This window comes from Schistocerca piceifrons, chromosome 7 (genome assembly GCF_021461385.2).
Source record: "Schistocerca piceifrons isolate TAMUIC-IGC-003096 chromosome 7, iqSchPice1.1, whole genome shotgun sequence".
Taxonomy (NCBI): Eukaryota; Metazoa; Arthropoda; class Insecta; order Orthoptera; family Acrididae; genus Schistocerca; species Schistocerca piceifrons.
Window position 1 is genome coordinate 468,389,906 of NC_060144.1, and position 22,834 is coordinate 468,412,739.

A 22,834-nucleotide genomic window follows, 5' to 3' on the forward strand; every position below is an offset into this window, starting at 1 on the left:
AAACCATTGCAGGTGCGGCGCAGGCCTCAGAAGGTGGTGCAGCATGTGTGGCTGCCGTTTGTTAAGCAACTCAGTCGGGCTCCTCTCCCCCCATGGGCATGAAGCAATAGTGCTCAGAAAATGGAGAAGGGCATCTTCTGGCAAAGACTCCACAACAAACTTTTTCATTTGGGGCTTTAACCCTTTTAATGCCAAATACGATCTAATCAGATCGCACGGTACGCACGAAAAGTGCCACGTACTATCTAATTGTACTGCCGTTTTCATGCACTTTATTTTCGAACTAAGGCACAGATCATGGTATATCGATGTTGTCTAAAGATAGTCGTCAGATACTTAGTTTCGATTGTCAATGCCAATAATCAATAATGCCAAACACAAGGTTGTTTTTCGTTCGTTTCAAAGGTACAATGGCGCTGCCAAGGAAGAAGTCTTGTTTGAGTGCAATGTATACCACGGAAGTAGTGAAAGTGAGAACTATTTTGCAGGTTTTTCGGACAGTAGATCGATCTATGAGTGGTCTAGTGGTGATATCTCATCATGTGAGTTATCAATAGCCGAATCTGCACCCAGAAGCGATGAAGACGATGTTGAAGAATTGACTGCAGCCAGCGACACGTTTGTTAAAATTGGAACTGATGAGTTGGACAATCCTGCTCCTCACTGCTTCACATTTTCGGAATTACTAGGCCCCAAACATGTACCAAAAAATGCTACACTAATTGATTTAAATTTCTTTTTTTTTCAGTCAACTGTTTATGATAATGGAAACAGAAGCGGAAACAAACAGATATGCTTGGCAATTTCTCGAAGCAAACGTAAACTTATCAGTGAACTCTCATGTGAGAAAGTGGTATCCTACCTCAGTGCTGGAAATGAGGGTTTTTGTGGCGGTAATACTAAATATGGGATTCGTAAAGAAACCGACAATTTTTAGTCACTGGTCGACAGACAAAAACATGGCAACTCCACGGTTTTCCCGAATGTTTTCGCGAAATAGATTTCAGTTGCTCCTAAAATTTTTCCACTTGACAGACAATACAAAATTGTACCCTCCTGGGCATCCAGCATATGACCCCACTGCAAAGTTTGATATTATGCTGAATATTGCCAATAATGTGTTTCATCACCATTATACGCCTCATCAACAGCTGAGTGTTGACTAAAGTCTTGTTGGCTCTAAAAGTAATTCTCAACTTGTCCAGTACCTCCCTAATAAACATCACCACAGATCGGATGTAAAGTTCTGGATGCTATGTGATTCTGTGGTGAACTACTGCCTTGCATTTTATGTGCACCGTGGTGCAAGGTGTGAAGCTGACAGAATGGAGGTAAAAGAGCACGGATTAGGCTAGTAGTTAATACAAATTACTTGCTCTTGGTAATTACAGGAACAGGAGGTACCACATTTTCTGTGACAATTTTTTCACGTCAATCCCAGTAGTGGAAAAACTGTATTCCATGGGAACCTTCCTCACTGGCACAATACGGAGGAACAGAAAATTTCTCCCACCTAATCTTCTTTCCAAATTTGACATTGGGCAGGTCAAATTCCTTAGAAAGGCCTTGTGCTTCTCTGTGGCTCCAGGCAAAAGAAGTCACAGAAAAATCCAGTTATGTTGATCAGATCCTCCTCTACTGAAACAGTGTCAGAGAGAAGTATTCGCAAACGACAACCTTTGAAGAAACTTGCTGTCATATTTCATTATAATAAATACGTGGGTGGGATTGATTCCTCAGATATGATGACATACTGTTGTCTGGATGCACTTTGGAGAATGTAAGGAAACGGGGAATATGTATCCACAACCAAGAGCCAAAAGGAATTGAAGAAGGGACCTGCAAAATGTTCATGAATGCGTTCCCATGGCTGACTTGAAGTAGACCAGAGGAACAGAGACACCCTAGGAGCTGCTTGTTGTCAGGCACACAGGTCACAAGCCACTACAAAATGGACAATTTCACCATCGATCCCTGGCCAAGGAACATGTCTCCTACCTAACACTTTAGTGTGCAAAATTCCCCAATGGTCCTGGTGGAGAAGGCACAGAACCTAGTGCCATGGTGCGGTGATGACTACTCTGGGAGAGAGGTTTTCTGTGGACAACAGTGAAACACTGTCAAAAACAGAGAGGTGATACCATAAGAAAAACTAGTTGCGCAGAGGGTCTGAAGCCCAACTCAGTGGTTTATCTGGACAGCCCTGTTTGACAAACCAAACCACCTGGCAGATAACTAGGTCAGCAGCAATGACAGTTGCTATGCTTGAGCTCGTAATTGGGAAACCCTCAACTGCAGCCTGTGTTTCATTATCAAAATGAAAGCAAAACTATTCTTCACAATCAAAGTCAGGTTCAGGACCCAAAGAAAGACAGAAGAAAGCACCCAGATTAGCACGTTTGAATTTGGGCCAAAAATGGATTTTGTAATTGTAGTGAGACAAGAGCAGTGGCCAGCATTGTAGGCAGTGTGACTTATCAAGGCAAGGAAATGTGAGGGTTAAACAAGGAAACTGAGAGTTTATGGTCATTAATAAGGTGAAGCGTGCAGCCATACCAAAAAATAAAAACCATAAGATTTCCGGAGAGCATAGACTATGGCAAGAGCCTCTTTTGTCACCTAAAAGTAACACTGCCAGGCTGAAGTGAGAGGTGTAGAGGCAAATGCAACAGGTCATTCAGAGCCATCAGCCTACCGGTGTATGAGGGCATTACTGTGAAGTGTCACTCGCCAAAACTATGTACTGGCCCGGAGAGAATGTAGCTAAACAAGGCGCCGAGAGTAGTTTGGATTTCATTTGACAAGCATGTTCACATTTCGGAATCCAGCAAAAAGGTACATTCCTGTTGTAACAAGGCATGCAATGGGTGGACCAAGGAGGCCACCCTCAGCAGAAATTTATGGTAGTTGGCTATCTTCCCGAGGAAGGCCTGAAGCTCCTCCATAGATGACGGGTGAGGCATAGACGTAACAGTGGAGATGATACAGTGGAGAGTGAATCCTGTGAGACCTTGAATGCCAAATAAACAATAGAAGGCTGGGGGGGGGGGGGGGGGGAAGAGATTTTGCAAGGTTGTACTGTAAGCCCATGGACTAGAAGACAGAAAACAAAATGTGCAAATTTTACAAGTGATCGGCGGTGGACGAGCCCATGATGATATCGTGTAGATAATTAAATCAACCTGGGACAGGCATTGTCAATTGCTCTAAAAGTCAATGGAAAATAGCAGAGGTGCTAGTCACGCCAAAAGGAAGGAACAAATGTTGATAGAGACCAAAAGGAGTATTCAAAACCAGAACTCACTGATGAGAGACTTTGCCTACTACAGGAACCTGCAAATACCCTTCAAAAAATCACTTTTCAAAAATTATAAGCCACTAGATAATTTCAACAACAGTTTCTCCTGGCATGGGAGAAGATACTTATCCATGATCAACTGTGCATTGACAGTAGTACTGAAGTCATTGCAGGGTCTAAGTTTCCCCGCCGGTTTCTGAACTGCAACCAGCAGAGATGACTATTCACTAGCCATAACATGTTGCACCACCCCTAGAGATTGGAGTCCATCTAATTCTGCTGTCACTTGATCTTTCACGGTGACAGGAATATGATGCACATGACAACAGCAAAACTGAGCTGTGGACTTCAAAGAAATATGAGCAGAGAAATTTGTAGCACCCTCTATACCTTCCCAAAAATAAGTCCGAAAAACCTGCACACAGTATTTCTCACTGAGACTACTGTACGTGGTCAGACACAAGGTGAACTGAGTCAGTGATAGAAAATCCAACTGTAGAAATTCATCCATCTCGAAAAATCTCTCGACACTGGCATCAAGAACCGCCAAAAATACAATGGAGCGAACCACTGACTTGTAAAAGGCAGATGCCATAAATTGTCCCAAGAGTGCAATTTTCTATTTGTTATAATTGACCATCTTCTCCCTGACTGGAGTCAACAGCGACGAGCCTAAACTCACATAGGTTTGAGAATTCAATTATGTCCACCTGTAGCCAAATCACTTGGGTGAAAAACGCTTACTTGGGAGAAGTCACAAGCATTGGAATCTTACAGTTCACTGCCATGTCTTTATCCTGAGCAACCTTCAGTGAACAAATTGGGGAGGCAATGTGTTCTTTCTTTCAGCAAGCATTACAAATAGCCCGGCATGTAGGGCACTCCAAATATTTGTGCTGGACAAAACAGGAAGGACAAGATTGAAACATAGAACTCTGATATCGGCATGGTGGTCGCGGCTACTTGTGCCAGCCTTGGTCTGCTGAGTGCTGAGCCCGCATGTTTACTGCCACCAGTGCTGCTTCCTTGTGCAAGTTATCTGTCATCCTAGTGGGTACATCTTGTGACACTCCTGCCACATCACCCCAAGCTTGAATTTGGTCACCCGCTGTCTGAGAAACTTCAAAATATTGTGCTATTTGCACAACTTGTGCCAACTGTGATTTTTCACAGAGTAGAGCCTTTTGGCACACTTCTTTGTCTGGAGTAAACAGATAATTGTGTCGTACGCTGCAGAGTCAGTGCAAACGTCGTTATGGGCTAGTAACGAACTGACATTTATGGCTAAGGCTATGAAGTTTGGCTCCCCAGCTATTGGCATCAGTAGAACTCAGCTTGTGCCGCTATGACACATATTCATTTGCGATGGTAGTTGGACCATAAATTGCACATATGATCAAAAGTAAGAGCTGCCAGTTCTTGTAGAGGGGCAAGTTGACACAGTAAATGATACACCTTAGGTGGAATCCACTAGAGGAAGAAGGCTTTGAACAAATTCGAGTCTGTCACACTGAAGGCCAAAAAGTGCTGTCTTGAGTTTTTTTTCGTAAGCGTCCCAATGCTGGGCTGAATCATCATGTGGAGGGAAAGCAGGTGGATGGACCGATGGAATGATACCCTGGTTATTAATAGAAGGGAACAAGGTGATCACAGCTAAAGTAAACTGTTCAGTCAAGGCCTGCAGCTCAGCGTCCATAATGAATAAACCTGAAGAAACTACATGTGAAGATTACATATGCAGAAACCATTCCAAAATCATTTCCAATTATGTTGTAACTTCGTAGTACATGAGACCAGTCCAGAGCAACCAAAATATGACTTTAGTCATGCAGCACTCAACTAAAATGGAATATGGACTCTCTGATGTGAATGGCAGACTGGAAAGACACACAAGAGAGGCCAGTTAGCGCTGCTCTGTGCATATATGTGCACGAGTCACTGGTAGACAGCAGGGTGGAGACATCAGTGCGCACATGCCTCCCTTAGGCGGCCTCCACCAACTGGTCCCCACTGTTACAGTTGGTAGCCAATTCAAACATGCATGTGTGGCAACACCACACTCAGCACGCACATACATTAGTTGCGAGATATAATAGTGCTGGAAAATGAAATACGAATAGGAGATGTTGCACCCTATTTCAAAATTGGTCACATGGAGAAGAAATGCTGACATTTCTGTGAAATGCATTGGAAAATAAATATAAAATAAAAGCAAACTAAAAACAAAATTTTAGCTTCAAGTCCATACCTTAAAAAAATACTTGAGTGTGGCTATGAGAATTGTAAAAGTATTCTGAACACATGTCTTTGAAACTTCTCTCCAGGTGGTTTACTGCTCAGACAAACACATGTACTGATTGTTTCGTATGCTGTAATATGCATTTTGTGTATTAAATATTCTTCTTCTTCTTGACTTCTAAGGGGCTCATAGCTCCCCTGCCAATCTCACTTGTTGCCTCCAAATGCTTCTGTGTTGCGCTGTTTGCTGCCAAATATTTATGTCCATATTGTTGCATATTGTTTTAATTTCATTTACCCATGTACTCCTAGGTATGCCCCTTTGGTCTCTTACCACCTGACTTCTCCATGAGTGTTCTTGAAACCCCTTGATCCTCTTTCATTCTCAGCAGATGGCCTACCCATTGAAGTTTTCTGGAATTTATTATGCTCATTATTGTAGCTTGTTGTGATAGCATGTGGAGCTCTGTCTTGTGTCTTCTCATCCAGCTTTACAGTTCATTATCATAGTATGGGTCAAAGATTTTTCTATAAACTTAGTTTTCTAATACTTGTAATTGGTATTCTTCCCTTTCGGTTGAACTCCATGTTTCTGCAGCTTATGCTAGGACTGGTCTGATGATTGTGTTATATAGTATCTGAATAAAAAAATAGTATCTGAAAAAAAATCAGTTTCTGAAAATATAATAAAGATCTACTCACAAAACGGTGGCAAGAAAACACACATATAAAGATACTGAAATCTGCAAACTTTTGGAGCCAGTGGCTCCTCCTGGCAGAATGGTTGAAAGGGGAGAAATAGGGGTGAAGGAAAAGGACTACTGAGGTGTAGGAAACAGGTTGAGTTTGTAAAAGTTGTCCAAAACCCGGAGTCAGGGCAGACTTACTGGATGGGGTGAGAAAGAACAATTGATTGTTGGGGACCACACTGAAAGATTTGAAAACATGAGAGTTTAAAGGTGGAGGATAGAGTACTCCACAAGACAAAGGGTACTGACAAAACATTTTGCATGACTTAATATGAGCAGAAGGTTAAGTGCGTTGTGTGTGTAGAGGTGGGGGGCTGGGAAAATAAGATAGGTCAAAAAATAGTAGATATGAGGTGAAAAAAGTCATGGTATACCTGCTGATATTGTATTGGACCACCTTTTGCTCAGTGTAGTGCAGCATCTTGATATGAAATGAAGTCAGCAAGTCATTGGAAGCTCCCTGCGAAATACTGAGCCGTGAGCCTCTATAGCCATCCATAATTACGAAAATGTTGCTGGTGCAGGATTTTGTGCACAAACTGACGTCTTGATTATGTCCCACAAATGTTCAATGGGATTCATGTCGGGCGATCTGTATCTCCAAACCATTCACTCGAATTGTCCAGAAAGTTGTTCAAATCTATCACAAACAATTGTGGCCAGTAATGTGGTTTATTGTCATCCATAAAAATTCCCTTGTTGTTTGGGAACATGAAGTTCATGAATGGGTGCAGATGGTGTCCAAGAAACCAAACGTAATTATTTCTAGTCAATTATTGGTTCAGTTGGACCAGAGAACCCAGTCCATTCCATGTAAACACAGCCCACATAGTTATGGAGCCACCATCAGCTTGCACAGTGCCTTGTTGACAATTTGGGTTCATGGCTTTATGGGGTCTGCACCACATTTGAACCCTACCATCAGTTCTTACCAACTGAAATCGGGACTCATCTGACCAGTTTACGCTTTTCCATTTGTCTAGGGTTCAACTGATCTGCTACCGAAACTCATTAATGCTAAATTTTGCCGCAATGTCTCAACGCATACATTCATCTTACATTCCACATTGATATCTGCAGTTACTTCACACAGAGCTGCTCATCTGTTAGCACTGTCACGTCTACGCAAATGCTGCTGATCTTTGTCATGAAGTGAGGCTGTCAGCCACTGCATTGTCCATGGTGAGAGTTAATGCCTGAAATTTTGTATTCTTGGCACACTCTTGACTACGTGGATCTCGGAGTTTCATAGCGATATCCGAGTTGGACTGTCTCATGTCCACCTATCTTTCCACATTCTGAGTCTTTTAATTCCCATCGTGCAGCCATAGTCATGCAGGTAACCTTTTCACATGAATCACCTGAGTACAAATGATAGCTTTGCCAATGCACTGCCCTTTTATATCTTGTTTACGTGATACTACTGCCATCTGTATGTGAGCACATCACTATGCCATGACTTCTGTTACTTCACTGTAGGAAAGTAAAAGGTAATGAAGAAAGAAATAGTGAGAAGATATGCTCAGACTGTTGAAAGTAACGTAAATTAAGACCAGTTGGGTGGCAAGAATGAAGGACATGTTGTGACTCCAGTTCCCACCTGCGGAGATCTGAGAAGCTGGTGTCTGGGGAAAGAATCCCGATGGTACATGTTGTGAAACAGGCACTGAGGTCATGACTATCATGTTGTAGATCATATTCTGTAATCATATATTGTGTGTTGCGAGTATACACTCTCAGCCCAAGCCCATTCATCCTAACTGATAACTTGGTAGTAGTCTTGCCAATGTAAAGGGCTGTACAGTGTTTATATAACAGTTGATACATGACTTGTGTTGCTTCACTGGTGGCTCTCCTTTTGATAGTACTAGTGGAGACAGTCACATGGATAGGAGCCATTGGGTAAGGATGTGGGTGCTGAAGAAGATAGGGCTGGACAAAGATAATTTGGAGATTGGGAGGACAGCAAAAGGCTATTCTAGCTGTGGTGGGCGAAATGTTGGACAGAACGGACCTCATTTCAGGCATGATTTTAGGAAGCCACAGTCATGTCAGAGTGCCTTCCAGTGCTGTTAAAGAGAGAGGTAGCAACATTGGATGCCACATTTGGACATCCCAGGGGACTGCTTGGAGAACTACTAGGTTTATTTAGTGCTGATGTAAACAGAAGTTTTAAAATCTGTACTAGTACTTTTATTTTACACCTAGTACTTTCACAGTGTGCAAAAGAAAGCATTGTGAATTGTAAAACACACAGGTAAATGTATATTACTGTTTGTCATAATTGCTCAGATGCTTAAGTATTAGATTAATAAGATATTGGAAAATTACAGATAGAATGTGAAAAATTGTTAAGTCAACCTGTCATTAGGCTGTGGAAGCAAGGAGCAGTAAATAGGCCCCTAAGCAAGAGGTTTAACTTAAATAACTCAGTTTTGCGTTTTTTCTCTAGTGCAATGCATAAATGCTCTCTCCCCCCTCCCAGCCCCCCCCCCTTTCCTCCCAGTGTGTGTGTGTGTGTGTGTGTGTGTGTGTGTGTGTGTGTGTGTGTGTGAGAGAGAGAGAGAGAGAGAGAGAGAGAGAGAGAGAGAGAGAGAATTTCAAGTATTAACATTCTTTATAGTTATTAGGCAAGAAAACGGATATTCCATGGCAACAGATTTTAATTGTAACCTTGTCAAGTTATTTCTACTTTTATTTTTCAGGTGGTGTACAGAGCACATTTTTCAGCTATAACAGAAAAGGACATCAAAGCAGCAATGTCAAATTTGGGAAAACCAAATGAAAATGAGGCAAAGAGTGTGGATGCAAGGCAAGAACTGGATCTCAGAATAGGATGTTCGTTCACAAGATTTCAAACAAAATTTTTTCAGGTGATGCTCCACTCAACATATCTTATGAAATGAATGCACAGAGAGATATCTGGCACAGGATGTGATGTTATGAACTGGTTTTCAACCCCATCTTTCCTTTTGTTTTCCATTGCCTTTCCATGTAGTGCTTTTGTCCAAAAATTTTGTTTGTTTGTATTTTCAAGTTTTTATGTAACAACTACAGATTTATTTTTGAATGAACATTTCTTTGTGTAAGCTAGTCTACTTTTGATATTTTATATGTTTTGAACAGCTTTTATGTTTTACTTGTGTAAAACACTATTTGTCCAATACTTTTATATCAGTTACTATATTCTTCATTTCCATTTTCAAATAATTACTGCCTTTTTGATATTTCTAATTGTATTATTTGGTATATTCCTTTGTTAATTTCTCATTTTCCATCCTACTTACACTACAGATTCACATATTTTATTTCACTGTACACTGCGGGAAGATTTCTATCAGTTATGCACAATACCTGGAAGTTTGGTTCAATGATGGGGTCTAGGAACACGAGATAGGAATCAGTGACTGTAAGGCTGTTGCTACATGGTCGTTTATCAGTGGTGGTGAATTGAAAGTTCAGATTGAGGATCTGTTGAACACATCAGTTTCAGTACAATTTGTTATAATAAAATGACAGGAAAAAACATGTTGGTGTTTAATGGCTTTTCATATTTAGTGCTTTTAGAACTATAACTTGAGAGCTACAAAAATATACTGATTCTAGGCACCAGTGCAGCAAATATTTATCCAAAATGCTTCATTTTTGGTATGATTTGTTATAATTACATGTCAGTTAATGACATAATGACAGTTTAAGCCTTGAGGAAGTGGTAAGATGAAAGACATAGTTTTGAAACTGGTGTCTGTTAATTGTAATGTAGTGGATGGAGTCCTGGACTGTGGTGCAAAAGGTTACGCATTCATGTTTTGCTTTCTGTGTACATTTTTTATCCACTTTCATATTTTATAAAAGATTCTGGAACTTTCTTATCTAATTAATACAAATATGCTCTGGAATATTTGATGTTCTGAAAGTATAAGAGCGAGCGAGTTCGATAGTCTGAACATACCAGGAAACATGCACCAGTGAAGTCACTGAACTGCAGGATTGCTGTGTATAGTACTTCCTGATTTACTCTCAGGCCAGTATTTATGTATTTATTCATTCATTCATTCATTCAAACATGTTTCCAGATTTCAGTCCTTTATGAAGATTGTATATGCAAATGTGTGTGTGGACATATGCAACCCCCCAGTAATGACTAAATAATGTTTATAATGTGTACTACAGGCAGAACAACATGCATAGCATATAGACAAGGCAGCAAGAGTGTATTTCACTGGAGTTAATGTAACATAAAAAAATAATGGAATAGGATTTAAAGCTCAGGGAGAAGAAATAAAAACTTTGAGGTTTGCTGATGACATTGTAATTCTGTCAGAGACAGCAAAGGACTTGGAAGGAGGATATAAGATGAACATCAACAAAAACAAAATGAGGATAATGGAGTGTAGTCAAATTAAATCAGGTGATGCTAAGGAAATCAGATTAGGAAACAAGACACTTAAAGTAGTAGATGAGGTTTGCTACTTAGGCAGCAAAACAACTGATGATGGCCAAAGTAGAGAGGATATAAAATGTATACTGGCAATGGCAAGAAAAGTGTTTCTGAAGAAGATATATTTTTTAACATCAAGTAACGATTTAAGTGTCAGGAAGACATTTCTGAAAGTATTTGTATGGAGTGTAGCCATGTATGGAAGTGAAACATGGATGATAAACAGTTTAGATGGAAAGAGAATAGAAGTTTTTGAAATGTGATGCTACAGAAGAATGCTGAAGATTAGATGGGTGAGTCATGTAAGTAAGAGGAAGTACTGAATAGAATTGGGGAGAAAAGGAATTTGTGGCTCAACTTGACTAGCGGAAGGGATTGGTTGGTAGGACTTGTTCTGAGGCATCAAGAGATCATCAATTTAGTATTGGAGGGAAGTGCAGAGGGTAAAAATCTTAAAGGGAGACCAAGAGATGAAAACACTAAGCAGAATCAGAAAGATGTAGGTTGTAGTAGTTATTCAGAGATGAAGACACTCCCACAGGATAGAGCAGCATGGCAAGCTGCATCAAACCAGTCTTCAGAGTAAGGCCAGAACAACAACAACAACAACAACAACATTAAACTGGCAATTTTACACGAGTAAATTTTTGTAAACAAACAGTGTAGTGTGTGTGCCAGCCACTAGAAAGCACTGCAGTTGCAAATTACGGTCAGCACATCCCATGTGATGTACCAACTCATTTCTGAGTGCGCGCCGACCATGATAGGAACCACATTTGTACTTTATGATGAGAAACAATGTTCTATGTGAGGAGAGCTTATGTGATGGGAGGGACAAATCACAGCCCAGTAACTAATATTAGGAGACTACTAGGAAAGCATAGAGTGTTGCATATCAGAATCAATTTAAGCTGAGCTATTACTGACAGGTAAAAACTGAACAAAGTTGAAACAAGCATAAAGACAATTTTGTGAGAAATATTTAGTGTGTTTAAAGCAAGATCTTATGTACTGAGGTGTAAAAAACATTAAAACATATTGATTTTATGTATAATCAGTTGATATAATGAATGTGCCAGTCCAGTTGCATCTTGAGTGTTATGGTACTGAGACAAATGATTGATTTGATTTGATTTGATTTGAACAGGGAAGCTAAAACAGTATAAGTCTAACTCACCACTGCCCACACCGAAACTAAGTTTATTTTGCTGTACCGCTCCCTGTATATCTAGTAAAGCCAACAAATGCCCTTAAATAGTTTAAGGAGACCCTCTACCAGTTTTTTGTTAGACACAATTTCTTCAGGTCTAGTTGTCCTGAAGATTCTGTATCTTTTACTCTCCAATGCCATGCATTTGAAGACTAAGTGTGATGCAGTTTCTTCACCCTCATTACAGATCCTACAGTTCCTTTTCCGCTATACCCATTGTGTGTAGGTTTTTTTTGAAATTCTCATGGCCAGTCATCAGTCCAGTTATGAGTCTGATCTCTTTCCTGTTCAATCCCAGGATTACATAGCTTTTAAAACATGGCTTGGCCATCATTACCTTACCATGTTTTTGTTTACAGACCTTGGTCCAATATCCTACATGCTGTTTCCTAAGCCAGTTCCATACTTCTAATTTGATCATAGCCTTGGTGATTGTCAGGACAGGTTCCGGTCCAATAAATGGAGTTGTTGCCCCCACCCTAGCCAATCTGTTGGCTTGTTCATTGCCACAGATCCCTGAGTGGCAAGGGACCCACACTAGGTTTACCCTTTTGCTTTCTCCTAGCCCCACCAGAGCCCATTGGCATTCTGCAACAATCTTAGCTCTTGTTGCAGGAACTGCCAATGATTTCAGGGCTACCTGACTGTCTGAGTAGACGTAGATGCTATGATGCTTGTACCACCTACGCATATTCTCCTCCACACATGCCCTGATAGCAGTAATTTCAGCTTGGAATACAGAGGCCAGTTTTCTGAAAAAGATGATGCCCTCCAGTCTTGGCTGAACCCCATACACCCGTGCCCCATCGCCGTGGTCTATTTTTGACCCCTCAGTGAACGAAACGATGTCCCCCGTACGGTCTCGAACTGTTTTTTCCCACTGCTCCCTGCTTCCAATTATTATATTGTAAGGCTTTTCAAAGCAGTTGGGGGTTATTATATAGTTGGCAGGCATTTCCCCAGCCATTCCTACATTTACCTCACTCACTATGTTAGTGTGTGATTCTGGTTATCCGAATGAGACCCAGTTTTTGCCAGTTTTAAGTCTGTTTGCCCCAGCTGCTGCCTCCATCTTGACCCAAAGGTGTAGTGGAGGCATGTCTAGCATGGCTTCCTTTCCAGCAGTTGGTGTGCTGCTAATTCTGCCTGTTACGGCTAAGCAGGCCAATCTGCACCTTAGCAAGATCCTTAGCTGCAACCAATAGGAAATCCTAGGTCTGACTACTGTGGTGTATATCCAGTGCATACCCCTGGGGATTAGGCCCCAGTTTTTGCCACAAGCCCTTCTAGTACTCACTAGAGTACTTTTTGCCATGGAGAATTACTCTTAATGTGAGGGCTCCAAGTTAGCTTCTCATATAAGGTTACCCCTAGATATTTCACTATCCCCTTCACAGGTAGAGTTTCATTGAAGAGCTTTAGATTCCAACTTGAGTGTTGAATATGTCTCTTCGTTAATGACACCACAACAATATTCTTAGGATTAACCCTCAGATCCTGTTTAACACACCAATTGTGCACAATGTCCAAACCTTCCTGTGCCATATTTCTAACTGTGTCAGTAAATTTGCCAAGTATTACTATGACAAGGTCATTTGCATATCCTTGGCAGGAGCATTGTCTGGAATTAAATTCCTCAATGAGTTCGTTCACCACTAGATTCCACGATAGAGGGGACAGAACTTCTCCTTGTGGGCTGCCTCTAGTGGTGTTAATTACCATCTTTTCATTCATCATGGTATCCTCCACCTTCCTTCCACTAAGCATGGCCCTGGTTCACCTGCATATAGTGGTCCCCAGGTCCGGCACCTTTGCTGCCCTTACCATGGAATCGAAGGTTGTGTTACTGAAGGCCCCATCGATATCCAGGAAGATGCAGAGGGCTATTTCTTGGAAGTGAAGTGCTTTCTCCACCTTCCCAATGAGTTGGTGGAGAGCTGTCTCACATGATTTACCTGGTTGATATGCGTGTTGGTTTGAATGTAGAGGAGCCCTACTTAGCCTCCTCTTCCCAACATATACATTAACCAGTTTTTCCAACATTTTGAGAATGGAGGAGGACAGACTGATTGGTCTCATATCCTTAGCCTTGGTATGATCAGTTCTCCCCAGCTTTGGAATGAAGACAACCTTCACTGCCCTCCAATCATTTGGAATGATTCCTACAGCTAGGCTAACCCTGAATAGCCTGCATAGGACTCTTATGAGCTTCTCTCCTGCCTGTTGCAGGAGAGCTGGAAAAATTCCATCTGGGCCAGGTGACTTGAACGGTTGTAATGTTCCCACCGTCCATTGGATTTTATTAAAGTTCACACACTCCTTGGCCGATTCCCATTCCTCTCTTCGAGTGCCTGAGAACCGATGTCTCTTCTGGATCACATTCTGGTCTTTGTTGTCAGGCAGAGCATATTGAGGAAAGTGAGTTTTGAGGAGCAGTTCCAGCATCTCATGTGCTGTCTTTGTATATGCCCCATCCTCCTTCCTCAACGTACCTCCTGGATTGGTTGGTACTCCAGTATCATGTGAAGTCTGGCTTGTGCAGCTGTGCTCTCCACTTCCTCACAGAATGTCTTCCAGGATGCCTTCTTTGCTTGTCTGATTGCAAGATTGTAGTTGACAAGGGCCTCACGATATTCAGCCCATTGTCCTTTACATCTTGCAACATTAAACAGTCTCTGTACCTATTTTCTTTGCATTTCCAAGTTGTTATTCCACCAAGGCATACTCCTATTTGTGCACTGCTTGGTGATTGTGCAGTTGTCCTGATATGTGGTCACTATGGCAGAGGTAACAGCCTCTGCTATTTCTTCAAATTCTACTGGATTCCTTATTATGGTTTTAATTTCCGATAAGCCTAAATCAAGGGTTCTCCTATATGTCTCCCAGTCTGTTTTCCTGGAATTCCTGTAGATTGTAGTCTGTCTGATTCCCATTTCAACCTTGAATTTAAAGTACATGTGTCCCATGAAGATGGCTCTAACACCACATGCCACTGTTTGACATATCTGCCCATCATCATGGAACTAAAGGTTATGTCAATTACTTCTTCCCTTCTGCTATTCCTGAATGTAGGTTCATTGCACCTATTTAGGCCCTCTAAGTTGTTAGCTAAAAGAAATTCAAGAAGGTACTCATCTCTACTGTTGGTGTCCTTGCTGCCCTACGCTAGGTTGTGGGCATTGGCGTCGCATCCCACCAGCAGTTGGTCACCTTGCTGACGGCAAGTCTCTACCAGGAGGTGAGCTGTCTTCGTAAGGAAGGTATGCTGAGGCCAAAACAATTTCACTTGTGATATCTTCCTCACACTGCTGCATTTTAATGGTCATTACATCCATAGAGCAGAAATCCATCATTGGCATGATAGAAATTCCATTTCTTACATAGATGAATGTTCTGGAGTTTCTTAGATTTCTAGCATAAATCAGCTTACCTCCAGTGCCACCGAGGCCCGATACACCCCCTTTAAAGAAATAGGGTTCTTGTATCAGGACCACATCCACTTCCTGCCTCTCCAGGCAGCAACTCAGGACAGCAGAGGCTCCTTTACTGTACTGCAGATTAATCTGCAGCATCTCGAGTCTCCAGCTTGCTGCCGTCTTTGAGAACCCTGACGGTGACCTGCAAGAACCCTAAAAACAATTTCAGGTCCTGCTCACTCATCGCCTTCAAGGACTTCTCTCCGTCCACTACCAGGGTTCGTCCTTCTGGTGCAACCTTCTGGTGGATCACTCTCCAATCTTCTGTTGAGACTTTGGGTTCTGGTCCCCTATTTTCCTGAATAGAGTCTTAGGAGAGACTTCCTTAAGAATCTTTGGTACCAATATTGATATCTTTGCGCTCTTAAGAAGCTTCGCTGCCGTCTTAACCAGCAGCTTTGCTTCTTCCCATGGGGGTATCATGGGCACCTTGTCCTTGAGCCATTCCACCATGTGCACCCCCTCACAGACAAAAATGAGGGCACCACGATCTAGATAGACCGTCCTGAATTTGGTTCCTGGGCCAGCATCCCCCTCCTCCAAATCTTTTCAAAGAGGGCCATCTGTACTAGTTTCTCCTGCTGCGAAGTGGTGGCCACCAGTGGATAGCCTCCCTGGATAACTGCCATCCTAAAAACCGAGACTGCAGTATTATAGGTCTGTTTCCCTGTTTCTTGCCTCGGTTTTTTCTGGACTTGCTTATCCAGGGAGGAGGGAGTCTTTGATTCCTCCCTTATCCGCTTGCTACCTGTCTTTGACGCAGTGGGGGTCTGCGTAACCCCTTCAACCTGAGATAGTTTCTTCCTGGGGGGTCTTAGGTTCAATCCCTTTAATTCCTTCCACTTGTCTTAGGAAGCCATTCTTTCCCTTCCTTTTTCCTCTGATCCCTGAGTAGTTTCCTCCTCTGGGTCCCAGACAAGCCTTTGATCTTAATCTGGTCTAGCTTCTTGGTTACAGTTGCCACTTCTGGCTCAGGTCTAGACCCTGATTCAGTAGTGGGAATGCCTTCCATTGGTACTGACCCCGATGTTTGGATATTTGAGGTCTCAATTTGCCCCTCAGTTTGTTTTTCTTTGTTTCCTTTAGTCGTGCCATATTGGTCCCACAAGGTTTGGGGATCTACAAGGTCCACACCACCAATACACCGCTCGGTGTAAGGATACTTACTCAGGGAGGTTGCCTGGTATCCCTGAGTCTCCATTTGCGACACATCTTCCCATGTGCCTTGCACCCCATGGCATAGATTGCATCACACCTTGGGTTGGGTCGTGGAGTTGAGTAGGACAGGAGTGGATAGGGACAATGGGACAGTCTTAGTCTGATCCATCGGCTGAGGCCTTTCCGGCAGTAGGTCCTCCACCTTCGGCATAGCCCTCAGCTTCACATGGGTACACAAGCCTCTCCACCTGCACGGACAGTGCTTTGTGAAGTTGGTGTCCCCCAGAGAGGGAGACATGATGATAGAAGGAAGCTCAATAGACCTATCTCCTTGACTTAAATTTTTCAAGGAATTGTGAAAATTTTATTGTAGTCACATTTGATGATTGCCATGAAGACCAAATAATTCCTTTCCTTGTGCCAAACATGATTCCCACAAGCACAGATTGTGTGATACCAAACTTGCTTTGTTCATTAATGAGATCCAGAAGGCATGACACAGTACTCAGGTTGATGCCATGTTTCTTGAATTCCAGAATCTAATAAGTAACAGCAGTTGATATTCCTGTATGGAGCAATACATAAAATAAGGGAAAAGCAACCACTTACCTATTGTGGACTGATTTGTGGTGCACAGTGACATGTAACAGGAAACAGCATTTGTTTCACACCATTGCCTAATGAACAGAATACAGACTGACAGAATACTGGAACAAATGCACAATCGGTCTGAAGTTTTCCTAGCAAACAGAAGTCAGTATATCATTCTTAGCAGGAGACTTTATCAGAATCAGAGGTAGCATCCGGCGTATCTCAGGGTACTGTGACAGTTTAACCCCTATTCACTACATATCTTTCATGTGAACTTTTTGTGTGCTTCAACTTTTCCGTGTTTTTATTTATGTTTTCTCTTTTCTGCTCACTTCTTTTGCTACTGTACACATTAGATTGATTTCACTCCTATGTAAACAATATTGCCTATTTCTTTATAATGCTGTATTCTTCCATAGTTTTTCTTTACAAAATAATTTCGACCATTACCTGTATAAATTTCACTTCAGTTACTTTATGTTCAGGATAATGTAATCATATCTTTATTCTGAACTGTCATGAAGTGACAGAGACAAAAATGACAATCCTTGGAACCTATAATTCAGAAAGAGGTCCAAATGGATGCAAGTTACAGCAGTTGCACTGAGATATGAGATGGAGAGACTTGCTCAGGATAGGATAGTGTGGAGAGTTACATCATGAAGCCAGTTTTTGGACAGAAGACCATAACACAACTATGACAAATTGTAGAATCTTTTCTGATTTTTTTTTTTTTTTGAAGTGATGCGATAAACAATCTATTTGTTTCCAGATTTTAAAATTTAATTTGTGTGTGTATTGTTCTGTGTAGCTTTTATTTTTGATGAACAATGGAAAATCCAGGTTGTAATAACTCCAATAAAAGACCTTCTTCTAAAGTTGAAAACACACACACACACACACACACACACACACACACACACACACACACACACACAGACACACACACCCGCGTGCGTGCGACCACTGTCTCTGGCCACTGAAGTCTGACGAATGTTCTAAACTGCCTCATCTTTGTTCTCTTGTTAGTTGTTACCATAATTAAGAAGTTTTCTTATTTATTATCCTTGTTTGTATGTATGAGTATATTTCTCTACTTTCAGCTCTGGTGGATACTTTTCTTGATATTTGTTAAAAAAAAATTTGAAATCCGCTTCAAAATGCTTTCATTCCTGAAAATTAATATTTTGGCTTAATACTCTTCAGGACAGTAGTTTAAATGGAAAGAAACATCTAGCTTTCAGTGTATCTGATACCTGTTTCACAGTAAAGATGCACGTTTTGAGTTTCGTCCAATGATTTTTTGTTTCTAAATTGTAATCAAGAATTTTAGTCTTCGTAAGGAATTAATAACTCAACTATATATTAAAGCTATTCCTTTAATTTAATCATCTTTGTGTTTGGAAATTTCACTGAAGAATGAAAATCTTGTGGAAGATAGTAGGCTACTTATTATCAGGCAGTGATTCAAATTCCCTGCCCAGGCCAAGTATTGATGTGGAAGACAGTTCAGAGATACTCGGGCCATGGACTCTGGCTGCAGCTCGCTCCCAAATGAGGGGCCGCTGCACTTTCAAATGTGCCCTTTAAATACTGTGGCCTCATAGTTGCCATTTAGTCTCAGTAGTTTATCGAGGTATGTGCCATAGGTTGGCAGGATGGTTGACTTTGCCTGTGTTACATTTTTGATTTGGATTGTTCCCTGGACTTTGTGGTTAGCTTATGACTGAAATTCATTTCTGGCTACCTGCTCAGTTCGTGAACTCTGATGCCATCAACCTCAGGAACCACTCATTTATTTAACCATTATTTGCATTGCCGCCAGTGTGAGTGATCATAAACTGTGTTCTAACTATGCAGTATAGGAGTGAATAGTGGCAACTAGGACTTTTATGGCCATGCAACTATTTCAGTGGAGCATGGATCCTGAGTTTGTAAAGTTGTGACAACAGTAATTGCAGCTGCAACAGCAACAACACCTGCAGCAACAGCAACCGAAAGAAAAGCAGTGGGAATTTCAGCAGCAGCAACAGCGACAGCAGCAGTGGCATGAACAGCTGTGGAAATTGCAAAAGTGACAGGAGAAATTGCTGTTACAACTACTGCAAAACCAACAGTAATCTGCTGCTGTATCTTCATCTCTCACTCCACCACTCATTTGCTTTGATGAGGCAAATGTGAGTTGGGAGGCCTGTTTACATCATTTTGTACTTCACTGTCAAGCAAGTTACTTAATTCACCCAGAACATTAGCATGCACCATTATGGTCGTAAAGTAATATAGTGTATGAAGGTGCAGAAAGTATGGCACTATCGGACCCCAGTAGTGTTTCTGATATTTGTTGGTTGCTGAATGACTGTTACGGTCACCAAACCCACATAGTTGCAGTTTGGCTCAAATTTAATAAATATGTTAAGCATGTATGCAGTCCTATGCCACGTGGGCTGTCGACTTTTAAGGCTTGGTATGCAAGTGTGATTTTTACTGTAAATAGTGTGCCACATCAAGTGCAGAATTATTAATCCATGATGTCATTATACATGTCTCTCCTGACAGAGCAGTTAGTGTGAAGGCTTTAGTCATCTGACCCATTCCTGAGCAATGGGCAAAAAATTTCCAAAACTCATGAAGTAATAGCTTTATTTGCCATCTGCATGTCCCAAATTGAGTGGAAGCTCCAACAACAGATTTCTCCCCAGGATTGTCGAAGAGTCCCAGAAAAGTTTGTGCTATCGAATCATGTCCAGTGTGTGGCTCACAGCATAATTGTCATTGCCATTTCCGTGACATCACCTGTTTTGCATGCTGCAAACCAGGGCATCTAGTGTCTGCCTCAGCCAGTGTATGGCAACAAAGGCTCTCAGTGTGCTGCACTTTATCTGGCCAGTTCCTATAATGGTACTAGATAGGATGCAGAAGCTCATGTTGCAGCTGGGAGTTAATGGATCAGTATCAGATTTGCAGTTGTTCACAGGCACAGCCATGTATCTGATTAATGTGGGTATGTGTTGGCACATCGGCTTCCTGCCGCTGCAGTGCCGTCAGTACAGAGTGGTGGCATAAAATAGACAATTGATTTTGTTGTGGGGTCTGATCACAATCCACGCGAAGTATAACAATGTAGCTTGACAATCCTGCTATTAGTCAACACTTGGACAACACCTAAAATTTGTGGCATAGATGCTTTTGAAATACAAGCAACTGTTTGAACCTAGTTGTTGTTGTTGTGGTCTTCAGTCCTGAGACTGGTTTGATGCAGCTCTCCATGCTACTCTATCCTGTGCAAGCTTCTTCATATCCCAGTACCTACTGCAACCTACATCCTTCTGAATCTGCTTAGTGTATTCATCTCTTGGTCTCCCTCTATGATTTTTACCCTCCACGCTGCCCTCCAATGCTAAATTTGTGATCCCTTGATGCCTCAAAACATGTCCTACCAACCGATCCCTTCTTCTAGTCAAGTTGTGCCACAAACTTCTCTTCTCCCCAATCCTATTCAATACCTCCTCATTAGTTATGTGATCTACCCACCTTATCTTCAGCATTCTTCTGTAGCACCACATTTCGAAAGCTTCTATTCTCTTCTTGTCCTTACTAGTTATCGTCCATGTTTCACTTCCATACATGGCTACACTCCATACAAATACTTTCAGAAATGACTTCCTGACACTTAAATCTATACTCGATGTTAACAAATTTCTCTTCTTCAGAAATGATTTCCTTGCCATTGCCAGTCTACATTTTATATCTTCTCTACTTCGACCATCATCAGTTATTTTACTCCCTAAATAGCAAAACTCCTTTACTACTTTAAGTGTCTCATTTCCTAATCTAATTCCCTCAGCATCACCCGATTTAATTTGACTACATTCCATTATCCTCGTTTTGCTTTTGTTGATGTTCATCTTATATCCTCCTTTCAAGACACTGTCCATTCCGTTCAACTGCTCTTCCAAGTCCTTTGCTGTCTCTGACAGAATTACAATGTCATCGGCGAACCTCAAAGTTTTTACTTCTTCTCCATGAATTTTAATACCTACTCGGATATTTTGTTTTGTTTCCTTTACTGCTTGCTCAATATACAGATTGAATAACATCGGGGAGAGGCTACAACCCTGTCTCACTCCTTTCCCAACCACTGCTTCCCTTTCATGCCCCTTTCATGAACCTAGTTATATGTGCAATATAAGCAGTTGTTTGAACCTAAAGTAGGTTGTTCAACAGGTTTCCAAGCCCATGTATCCTCAAAGCAATCAGCATTGCCTAAGATCTTTGAGCGCATCCAGTGTCTTTCGGCATGCACAGTTGAGTTAAAATCGAATGACATGGACTGCAAAGTATGGGAGTAATATCACTGGTAATGTTTAGCCGGTGGGCAATGCCTGGGGTCATAGCTGATAAATCAAATGGATAACATACAATTTGTGGTATATTGTTAATGCACAAACAAAAACAAATGTTGACCTGCATCCAGTTGCTAGGCTGGAGGAATTGTTGATTAAATTGGTTGGGAGCCATTGTTTTCCAGAGAGAGCTCTCACTGATGCCTGCTTTCAGTTACCTGTAGATGACCGGACAAAACAGTTCATGCCATTTGTCATTAGGGGTTGCAGGCACTTCCATGATATTTCAGATACTTTGAACAGCTCATTAAAGGTATTTCCATTGGTTTTATTTACTTAGATGGCACATTAATTACTGGGCCCATGTGGAGCAGCACCTGTATGTTCTACAGATTTTGTTTGAGAGGCTTGAAACCCGTGGTTTTTGTTGTTGGCTTGACAAATGTAGTTTCTTGGAGCCAAGTGTAAAGTACCTGGGGTGTATATTAGGTAAAGAAGGGCTCATACCAACATGAATCACTAATATAACATGTCCCAAGAACCTCAAAGAACTACAGGCATTCCTTTGCAGTCAGCACCATGTCAGGAAACTTCCTTGCAAATTAAAAACTGCCTCAGGTCAGCCCATTGTTTAGCAATATTCCATACAGGCAGACACTTAACACTTGCCACTGCTGTAGTGGTTTATGACTTAGGTACAGTGGTGTCCCACAGATATGTCAGTGGCACAGAACAGCCCATTGCTTTGGCATCAAAAACATGAAATATGACACAGAGAAATTATTTGCAAATTGAGGAATAGATGTCGGCAATCATATTCATCAAGAAGTTTCACCTATATCTCTGTGATACAGAGTTTCATCTGATCACCAGTCACAAGCCCATCATTTTGCTACTTGGTACCCATTCAAAACTTCCTGGTAATATGGCTCAGTGGCTGCAACAGTGGACATTGTTCCAAAATTACTACACCTATGATATCTGTCATTGACCTACCATGCAGTACTCAAATGCAGTGACATGCAGTGAGGCCCAGATGTAGAGTTTGACAAGCATAAAGTATTGTGTTGTCTTAGATGCAAATCAGCGTCACACCCTTGACGAATTCCTGTTTATGGTAGCAACAGAAACGACCTAGTGCGCTGCTCTGCAGAGTGTTGTCTGCTGCATGGCAGGGTTGGCCAGAGCACTTGCCTAAGGGCACTGACCATGTGTGGCCCACCTGTTTTTCATAATGATACAGGCTTTTGTCACTGATGGTGTCATATTGTTAGCTATGGATGATTCTCAATGCTGTGTGGTAGTTTCTACCATGCTCCACCATGCATAC

The 22,834-nt window shown here is 41.6% G+C and overlaps 1 protein-coding gene across 1 annotated transcript in view; it reads left to right on the forward strand.

The window, feature by feature from the left end:
* Window positions 1-22,834, forward strand: part of LOC124804804 (DNA topoisomerase 3-beta-1) — a 122,255-nt gene that overhangs the window by 11,910 nt on the left and 87,511 nt on the right. The window contains exon 4 of the mRNA XM_047265142.1: window positions 8,991-9,158. Within this exon, the coding sequence (XP_047121098.1) occupies window positions 8,991-9,158 (168 nt within the window). The remainder of the gene's footprint in view (window positions 1-8,990; window positions 9,159-22,834) is intronic.